This window comes from Drosophila hydei, unplaced genomic scaffold (genome assembly GCF_003285905.1).
Source record: "Drosophila hydei strain 15085-1641.00,03,60 unplaced genomic scaffold, DhydRS2 tig00000384-arrow-arrow-pilon, whole genome shotgun sequence".
Lineage (NCBI taxonomy): Eukaryota > Metazoa > Arthropoda > Insecta > Diptera > Drosophilidae > Drosophila > Drosophila hydei.
This window is the reverse complement of record NW_022045722.1, coordinates 353,634-364,793: the sequence shown is the minus strand read 5'-3', so window position 1 is coordinate 364,793 and position 11,160 is coordinate 353,634. Positions and strand designations below refer to the sequence as shown.

General features: G+C 33.7%; 1 protein-coding gene across 1 annotated transcript; it reads left to right on the top strand.

Moving 5' to 3' along the window:
• Nucleotides 1-1,624: 1,624 nt before the first annotated feature.
• Nucleotides 1,625-2,425, top strand: LOC115483094 (protein quiver-like). Its single transcript, XM_030224202.1, has 2 exons — nt 1,625-1,855; nt 1,958-2,425. Exons 1-2 carry the CDS (start codon nt 1,669-1,671, stop codon nt 2,185-2,187), a joined length of 417 nt encoding a protein of 138 aa, XP_030080062.1. The 5' UTR covers nt 1,625-1,668; the 3' UTR covers nt 2,188-2,425.
• The last annotated feature ends 8,735 nt before the right edge of the window (nt 2,426-11,160 follow it).

Below are 11,160 nucleotides of genomic sequence, written 5' to 3'. Positions count from 1 at the left end.
TATATATATCTGCTCTTTTATGGATCTTTTATGAAGTGTTCATTGCACATTCAGTGATAAGGAAATGTGAATTTGGTAGTTTAACTGGTTAACACATGTTGCAGTTGCTTTGACTAACTAATTCACATTTCCTTATCACTGAATGTGCAATGAACACTTCTTTCTTCTTTTATCTCTTCACATTTCATATGAATGATTAATATTTAGTTATTGAAAAATATATTGAAATAAAAAACAATTTTTTCTGGCCTATCAAATAGCATCTTGTAGATAATCTGTATTAGTTAAACAATCAGATGTAGTCGAAAAATTAGTGTCTATAAAATATTTAATGCTGAAACTTTTAACTTAAGTTACACAATAGAAGATCCATAAAAGAGCAGATATATATACATAAATATTTATAGCATCCTATTTAAAGGCTAGTCTGAAAAGATGACACAAGTATAGCTGAAATATACCTCAATATATCTAAGTTGAAGGCTTATGCTCAAATTTTAACTTTAAGTCTAATCTGAAGACCTTATCTGAAGATTTCTTGACAGCTAAAGCTGATGTAATTATGACTCCCTAGCCTTTGGTCTTGATTTTGAAAATTATTCTTAGATGCAGTTTCTATGTAATCTTAGAAAGCTTTCACAATTCAAGATCCAAGACAAAGCGAATAACCTACCCCAAATCATTAAACAAAATGTATAAATACAAATTTATTTAAAATATTTCTTATATATTTGCCACGCCCTCCAATAGTGTTGCATATATTATTTTAAATAAATATAAAGAGTGACTTAACAATTAAGCTCAGCAGCTCCTGTCGAGCAAAATTGTTGAAGAAGAAGAATTGGTCTTCAAGAATTTCTAAAGGGAAGCTCTATACACAAGGATATATTTCAGATTTGATGTTCGTCAATAAAATTATAATTTTTATGCTAAACATGATAAAGTAAAATCCAATTTATATAAGTAATTTTCCAATTCTCTTTACACTTTTTGAGACATGACATGCAACATTTAAACAAAGATAAACATAAATTGCTCCAAAGCTAATATACTCTTCTTACTCCTTGAACGAGTATCAATATAGGCAAATACTTGCAAAAACTTTATGTACATAAATTGAAGAAGGCAGGGTATTTGTTAGTCGAACATCTTGTATATATTTAGAACATTATTTACGCTTACAGCCAAGGCAAAACACAATGAAAAGGTTTTCGATAATGCACCTAACGCAATGCTACAATAATGCTATACAAAATCTGCTATAAAATTATCTATAATTGTAAAAAGGATGCTAAAAAATTTTTTATAAAAATTGCTAGAAAAGTTGATGTAAAAGTTGCTATAAAAATTGACATACTAGTCGCTATAGACTTTGTTATAAAAGTTGCTATAAACATTGCTATAAAAGTTGTCATAAAAGTTGCTATAAATATCGCTATAAAATTTGATATAAAGTTGCTATAAACATTGCTATAAAAGTTGCTATAAATTTTGCCAACAAATTCACTTTTTTCTGTTTCACGTTGTCGCATACTTGTTCCAATTTAACACTGTAATTGCATGCAATTTTGTAGGAATGACATAGTTAGAGTTGATATATGTATATATATAGTAATACGCTTGCTGTATTCCAGATGAGCAGCCGAATTCTGTTTTCAGGCGTGATTAATGCTGTTCGTTAATATATATGTTGTGCTTTATACTGCAGCGCGTTCGATTTACTGTTACGAGTGCGATTCGTGGACGGATGCACGTTGCAAGGATCCGTTCAACTATACGGCGCTGCCGCATGATCAGCCGCCTTTGATGACCTGCAATGGCTGCTATGTGAAGATGGTGCGACATCAGCGATCACGTAAGTAACGCGTCATGGGTCACGAGCCACGAGCCACGAGTCACGTGTCACGAGTCACACACGTCCCGATATGTGATTTTATGCTTGTCCTTGTTCTTGCAGCCTACGAGGTGGTGCGACGCATGTGTACGTCACAATTACAAATCAATTTATTCATGGTCGATCACGTGTGCATGATGGAAAGTTCAGGCAATGGACATATGTGCTTTTGTGAGGAAGATATGTGCAATTCTAGTAAAAGTTTATACTCATTCGCTAACGGTTATCAACAAATCATACTAATCATCACAATGCCATGGCTAATACTGCTCCAACAGTTTGTGCACAGCTAGATCAGCAAACCAGATCAGATCAGATCAGATCCGATTCGATCCGGTTCGACCAGATTAGATCAGATCAGATCAGTTAGTTAGTTTTCCCAGAAGCGTTTAAAAGAACAATACACAAACACCAATAACAGTTAACTAGAGACATATATCATGCCCAACACACACACACACACACACACACAGAAGACACATTTACACGTAACTTGAAATTGTTTTGTAGCCCGAGTTCTGACTATTTAAGTTTCGCATTTCAAACAAAATGTAAAATGAAGCTGATTTTGGTTCTGCAAGCACAGTTAACTAATACTATAATCTATGATAATGCTACGAGTAGATCCAAAGTTTGACTGCACATACATAAACATAAACAACAACAAAAAAACATAAACAAAAGACGTTCCATATAAGACTTCCATATAAAGAAGTGCTGCATACAACTCTCTTACTTATCTATATATATAAATATATACATATATATATATATATATATAGTGACATATTCATACTGACAATGTCCACAACACATAGAATATTGAAAACTAGTTCATACTGGATTTTCTTATATCACGAAAATCTAGAATAAAGCGAAAATAACCAAATCATAAATAGTGGCGCCGGCCTGACAAAATCCCGTTGCATTTTTTACTATTGCATAGGAATAATGTTGCGAGCCGAAATTCTTAGAACGACGCGTCCAACTGATCTTTGTCTGCTGCGTAATTTCAGCAGCCTATAAAAGAGCCTTTAACAAAAATTGTCTTTAGTCTTAAGCTATTGTTCAATAAAGCAAGTTGTCATAATCTAACTTTGACTTCGTCTTTTAATTTACATTAGCGTTGCTGTTAGCATATGTCGCGGCATTTATTCGACTGATAACATATATCTAATTGGCGCAGCCGGTAGGATGACAATAAATTGTGGACCATCTGATGCAATAACTAAGTTATTAATTCTTTTTGTTCCGTTTACTGCCATCCGCTAAACAACTAACGCAAAGGCAACCCACGCGACGGTCAATATCGCGTCAAGTTTTAAAAAAAAAAAAAAAAACATAAAACCTCGACAGTGACGTGAAAACTGAAATTCGCAAATTGCCAAAGCCGCAGATTGTGATTGTGTAAATAAAAATAATAAAATAACAACTTGAAAATAATTCAAGAAGACGCGATAGAATTCGAAGAGAACATAATTCCAGACGATTCTGGTTATCTCAAAAACATTCGAAAGTGCTATCTGTGCAACAAACTGAACAATTAATAAATTAAGTGAATACAAATTAAGTGAATATACTTAAACAAAAAACTATTTGAACAATCAATAAATTAAGTGAATATAATTAAACAAAAAGAAATTTACAATAAAAAGCAAACTGAAATAAAAAATAAAATAAAAAATATATACTTTAAATTGTAACAAATTAAATAATCAAAATGGAAGGAGACGCAACATCACCCCTCTCCGATGCCAACATGACACAAGTGATCAACCAGCTTAAAAATATTGAGAAGTTTACTGGAGATAAGAACAGTCTGTACACGTTCGTTAGCCGGATCGACTACATATTGGCACTCTACACCACCAATGATGCGAGGCAGAGGTCAATACTTTTTGGACTTGTGGAAAGCTGCATCAGCAGTGAAGTTATGCTATCTCTTGGCATAAACAATTTGACAACATGGACGGATCTTCGAAAACAACTAATTTTGAACTACAAGACGCAAACCCAGAACCACGTCTTATTGGAGGAATTCAGAAACACCCCATTCAAAGGCAACGTGAAAGCTTTTCTGGAAGAAGCAGAACACCGTAGGCAGACATTGGCGAGTAAGCTAGAACTAGAAAATAATTTAGACGAAAAAACATTGTATGCGCGGTTAATTAAAACCAGTATTGAAAACTTAATCCAAAAACTACCCACACACATTTGCATTCGGATAATAAATTGCGAAATTTCCGATTTAAGATCTTTAATAAACATATTACAAGAAAAAAACCTTTATGATGAACCCTGTCTAATTCCAAATCAAAACAAAGTAAAACAAGATAAAAACTTCAAGCCATCAAATTCCAATCCCAATATTCAAAAGTTTCCTACATTTCTCCAACCAAACCATTCCTATGTCCCATATCGACCCTATTTTCAACAACCATATCTTCCACCAACACCTAATTATACTAACCATAACAATATTTCACCTAATCATTATTCACCTCGACCAATACAACCAACCCCTAATCCAGTCAGACCAGTTCTTAGACAAAACCAATTTGACATTAATCGCTTCGGGCAAGTAGCTCCACAACAAATCCCTGGCATACCTAACCAACTAACAAAGCGTATTAGACCTGCAGAAAGCCGACAAAGCAAAATGAGCATAGACAAAGAGACTAGAAACCAAGAAGAATTAAATTATCACGATTACATGCAGCAAGAATATTATAATCAATTAGCTTCTTTTCCCGAACACTATCCTCAATATTACCAAGAACAAATTTACCCACAAATCTCAGACTACACATACACACAAACAGCCACAGCCGAACATGAGACAGAACAACCAAATGAAATAGAAATCGAGAAAGCCGAAAATTTTCAGCTGCCAGCCTCGGAAACCAACAATACATAGTTATCACTTATAAGGGCAAAAATTTAAAATGTTTAATAGATACAGGATCTACTGTAAATATGATGACATCCAATATTTTTAATTTACCAATTCATGATACCGATTGTCTTATCCAAACCAGCAATGGTCCTTTAACTATCACAAAAAAAGTGAATGTCCTTTCCAACAACTTATTCAAAAGTAATAATGAATTTCTTCTACATCCATTTTCACCAGATTATGATCTATTAATTGGTAGAAAACTTCTCTCAGAAGCGCAAGCCGTCATAGATTATAAATTCCAAATTGTAAATTTATACAATCGAAAGTATAAATTAATTAACGATATTCCGACCACTAACTTAAACCATTTCGCTGTTCAATCAAATCCTGAATCTAATCAACACTTCAAAAATCCAATCAGAGATAATTCAAAAAATGAAGAATTTATGAACTCAAGCCTTTACCGACTAGAACACTTAAATGAAGAAGAAAAATTTAATTTAATAAGCTTGTTAAAACAATATCAACACATTCAGTTCAGAGAAGGCGACAAACTTAGTTTCAGTATTCAAGAAAAGCATGTTATTAACACTACTCACAATTCACCTTTGTACACAAAACCATACAGTTATCCACAAGCATACGAACAAGAAGTTGAACAACAAATTCAGAATATGCTAGATCAAGGCATTATACGCCCCAGCAATTCCCCTTATTGTAGTCCTATATGGATTGTACCAAAAAAACAAGACGCGTCAGGCAAACAAAAGTTTAGAATCGTAATTGACTATAGAAAATTAAATGACATAACTATAAATGACAGACACCCAATACCAAATATGGATGAGATCTTAGGAAAACTAGGTAGATGCAAGTATTTCACAACAATCGACCTTGCAAAATGATTTCATCAACTTGAAATGCATCCAGATTCCATTCAAAAAACCGCTTTTTCCACTAAACATGGCCACTATGATATCTTCGTATGCCATTTGGATTAAAGAATGCACCTGCAACCTTTCAACGTTGTATGAACAATATTCTGCGACCATTACTAAATAAACACTGTTTAGTATATCTAGACGATATAATTGTATATTCAACATCTTTAAAAGAACACCTACACTCATTGCAACTAGTTTTCGAGAAGCTTGCTAAAGCAAATCTCAAATTACAACCTGACAAATGTGAGTTTCTAAAACAAGAAACTACCTTCCTAGGACATGTCATAACTAAGGATGGAATAAAACCCAATCCTGATAAAATCAAAGCAATTCTGAAATATCCTATTCCCACAAAAACTAAAAAAATAAAAGGTTTTCTTGGACTAACCGGTTATTATAGAAAGTTTATTCCAAATTTTGCAGACATAGCCAAACCCATGACAACAGTACTAAGAAAAGACTCAAAAATAGATATTAAAAATCCAGAATATATTAGAGCTTTCGAAAAATTAAAACAACTTATTTCCAATGACCTGATTTTAAAAATTCCAGACTTCAAAAATAAATTCATTTTAACAACTGACGCAAGTAATGTAGCTCTTGGAGCTGTACTTTCTCAAGACGGACATCCCATTAGTTTTATCAGCAGAACCCTCAATGACCACGAAACTAACTACAGCGCCATAGAAAAAGAACTTTTAGCTATTGTATGGGCAACAAAAATCTTTCGACACTACCTTCTAGGTCGACATTTCGAAATCAATAGTGACCATCAACCATTATGTTGGTTATACAAAATGAAAGAACCAAATTCAAAATTAACCCGATGGAGAGTAAAATTATCAGAATACGACTTTGACATAAAATACATAAAAGGAAAAGAAAACCACATAGCTGACGCCCTATCGCGAGTAAAAATAGAACAGACTTATTTCGGAGAAGAAACACAACATAGCGCTGACGAAGACAATAGTAATTTAATTGGGCTCACAGAAAAACCAATAAATACATTTAAAAGACAAATTATATTTTCTAAAGGCATTCCAAATATTAAAAAACAGAATTACTTCAAAAAATTAATAATTTACATTACATACGATAACATGACTAAAGACAAAGCTGAAAAATATTTGATTGACCACTTTTGTACAAAGACTAGCGTAATGTTCATAGACAGCGATGCAGATTTTGAAATCATTCAAAACGCACACAAAGAAATTATCAACACTAGCCACACCAAAATTCTACGAAGCCTCATTCAATTAAAAAATATAGACTCATATGCCGAATTTAAGGAACTTATTTTGAAAACACATGAAAAACTCTTACACCCCGGTATCCAAAAAACAAATAAACTCTTCTGTGAAACTTACTATTTCCCTAACAGCCAATTACTAACACAAAATATAATAAACGAATGCAACATTTGCAACCTAGCAAAAACCGAACACAGAAACACAAATATGCCAATGAAAATTACTCCCAAGCCCGAACATTGTCGCGATAAGTTTGTAATAGACATTTATTCCTCTGAAGGCAAGCACTATCTTAGTTGCATAGATACTTATTCAAAATTCGCTACTCTTGAAAATATTAAAACAAAAGATTGGATAGAATGCAAAAATGCATTAATGCGTATAATTAATCAGTTAGGAAAGCCAATATTATTAAAAGCTGACCGAGACGGCGCATTTTCCAGTTTAGCACTAAAAAAATGGCTCGAAAGCGAAGGAATAGAATTACAATTAAATACAACAAAAACAGGAATAGCAGACATCGAACGACTACATAAAACAATAAATGAAAAAATTAGAATAATCAATACCTTAAATGACGAAGAAAATAAACTCAGTAAAATAGAAACTATTCTCTACATCTACAATCACAAAACAAAACATGACACAACTGGACAAACTCCTGCACACATATTTCTATATGCTGGACAACCTAAATTAGACATTCAAGAAAAAAAAGAAAAAGTAATAAATAAAATCAACAATAACCGACAAGAATACGAAATCGATACCAGATATCGAAAAGGACCGTTACAAAAGGGCAAACTAGAAAATCCCTTTAAAGCCAATAAAAATGTTGAAAAGTTAGATCCAGATCATTACCAAATTACTAACAGAAATAGAATTACACGTTACTATAAAACACAATTTAAAAAACGAAAGAAAATAAATCAAGTCAAAATAATTACATAATACTAATGATATCAACGTCCTATATCCCAATTTTAATCCACAAATATTATTCAAACTATGTCATACTCTCGATAATAATGGCTACAAACACATAAATAGTTAAGAATAAATTGAATAATGTTGTATTCAAAATATTAATAAGCTCATATATAAAACAACCACAATTAATAAGTGTATTAGAAACCAAATCATATCAAAATCACCAAAACTACCTTAAGTATCTTCTTGAGTCGCAGGCTTACCTCTTAAGGAGAGGGAAGTGACATATTCATACTGACAATGTCCACAACACATAGAATATTGAAAACTAGTTCATACTGGATTTTCTTATATCACGAAAATCCAGAATAAAGCGAAAATAACCAAATCATAAATAGTGGCGCCGGCCTGACAAAATCCCGTTGCATTTTTTACTATTGCATAGGAATAATGTTGCGAGCCGAAATTCTTAGAACGACGCGTCCAACTGATCTTTGTCTGCTGCGTAATTTCAGCAGCCTATAAAAGAGCCTTTAACAAAAATTGTCTTTAGTCTTAAGCTATTGTTCAATAAAGCAAGTTGTCATAATCTAACTTTGACTTCGTCTTTTAATTTACATTAGCGTTGCTGTTAGCATATGTCGCGGCATTTATTCGACTGATAACATATATCTAATTATATAGCTATATATGTATATCTATATCTATATATATAGATTACCACAGTCCAATGAATCAAAATGCAAGCTTGCTGCACTTGCCAGATTCGTGATTAGTAATACCTTAACAAATGGTACTTGGAAGTGTGGTACATTGTGACTTGGGTACCCCTGTACCAGCTGCTAGGTACGAAGTATTAGGGACCAAGTACCACAGACTATGCCTCAAAACGATATGTACAGATGCGGTTTTGAAAGCCGCTCGAAGACAGCTTTACACGTCCATCCAACGACTTAAACGCGTTATTCTTGTGCTCGTTTGTTCGAAGATGATTGCTCCATCGAGTTTTATTTACACGCAGATTACACGTTACACAATATCGCACCATTTTTTCAGAAACACTACACTCACTTGCGCTTGTCAATGAAGGGATTTCCCGAAAATGTAAAGCTATTCTAAAACCTCTTTTGGTTATTTTAGTAAGCATTTCTTCTTATTTTTTCTCACACTCCACGCGCCATCACCCTCCTTATCACAACATTTTTTTTTTGTTTTTACGTATGCATACCTTATCTCAAGCTTGGCTTTGCTGGCCTTGATCTTGGTCCCACGCGCCATCACTACCCCTTATCACAACTTTTTTTTTGTTTTTTGTTTTTACGCATGCATATCACTCACAAAAAAAAACTCTCACGCCCCCTTATCTCAAACTTGGCTTCGCTGGCCTTGATCTTGGCTGCTAACCTTGATCTAGGCTCCACGCGTCGCCTCCACCCTTATCTCAAGCTATTGTTGCTGAGTCATCACCTTGGCTTTGCTGGCCTTGATCTTGGCTGCTGACCTTGATCTTGGCTCCACGCGTCGCCTCCACCCTTATCTCAAACTATTGTTGCTGAGTCATCACGTTCTTGTCTCAAGCTATTGTTGTTGAGCCACCACGTGATCTTGAACAAAATTACCATGAGATGTAGGAGTTATGTTTGTTGTTATTGTTGTTAAGTCATCACGTGACCTTGAAAAAAATATACAAACAGGATATGACGTCACTTCCACTTCAAAACAGACTTCCGCTCCAAAACAGACTTCCACTCCAAAAAAAAAACCTTGTCTAAAGCGGATATGACGTCACTTCCGCTCCAAAACAGACTTCCGCTCCAAAACAGACTTCCACTCCCAAAAAACCTTATCTAAACCGGATGTGACGTCACTTCCGCTCCAAAACAGACTTCCGCTCCAAAACAGACATTTCCTTACTACTTGCATAATTACCCATTTCAACTAAATCTGCTTGCCAATGATTATCAATATGCTTCATGATAACTCTACGACGCCTAAAGTTTTTTCTTGATGGAGCATGAAGCTCGTTTATAATAGCGCTCTTGCTCATATTATTTTCTGCGTGTGTGTATGTGTGTGTGTGTCTGTGTATGCGTTTTATGCATCTAATAGTGTATTGGTGCTCTCTCACCCTCAATTACTAAAGTTTCTTTCTTTAGCTGAGATTTTGGTGTAGCAATATATTTGAATATAATATTCTCTAAATTAAATATTTTTTCTTGCAAGTCAGCAAGCTTTTCTGCATACGGAGTCCTAATATCTTCCTTATTCCTAGCTATCTGAAGATTAGTATTCTTTTCAACCCTACCTTCAAGTAGTGAATTTTCTTTTTTTATGTGAGTCAACAAATTCTGTTCAAGCGTTAAATTTTCTCTATGCATATAAGACATTAAACTTTGCTTCATTTCTCCGTTTGTCTCCGTTTGCGTCTTTTCCTTCAATAGGCGGGGCAACATTTTTAAGAATATCAATGAAGAATATCTGAATATCAATGTTTTGATCGTAGTCCACAAACAACCCCACTCGCTTACTCCCATTTCGCTTGAAACTTTCTAAATTATTTTTTTCATTTGAATAACGCCCAAACTTGTCGACAGACATGTTGGGAATAAATGATTTTTAAATATGCATGCACATATATATGAAATACTCCTCACATCATCCACTTTTTCTTTTCAATAAAGAATCCAACGAATCATTTTTTTCTCTCTTCATCAATGTGCCTGAGGAGAGAGCTTCTTAATGCATCAATACTTTTTTTATTTTCGCTAACAAAATATTCTCTTAACTCTTTATTCATATCTTCTATATACAATAATATAAAGTTTTTCACTTCGCCAGTAAAATCATTATTTCGAGTATTAGATTCTTCAAGCATTTCAGCCATTTTATTATTATTTGCATTAGTTTGAGAAGTTATGCTATTTAAACTATCTGCAATATATTTTTGAACTTCACTAACTTTATTATGTATTATGCGCTCTAAGTTTCCATTGTTTCGAATAATCGCATTTTGGGTGAATGTCTTATAATCAGCGGCTTCTTTTTTCACATTCGAAGAGTAATGCCCAAATTTATCGAGCCCCATTTTATTTCTTTTTAAACAATGAAGTTAGTATATAATATGTGCTTCTCTAAGCTCCTCAATTATTGATATTATTTCGTTATTATGGTTGCTGTGTCCAGCTCCTTGTGATGCGATTAGAAGTTTTAATCTATCTACAATTTCATTTGGGTCAT

Excerpts from the sequence above, each read along its gene's own strand:
- LOC115483094 (XM_030224202.1), top strand. The coding sequence starts at position 1,669 with ATGCTGTTCGTTAATATATATGTTGTGCTTTATACTGCAGCGCGTTCG. Across the intron at positions 1,856-1,957 it reads GGTGCGACATCAGCGATCAC|CCTACGAGGTGGTGCGACGC; the intron begins GTAAGTAACGCG and ends TTGTTCTTGCAG.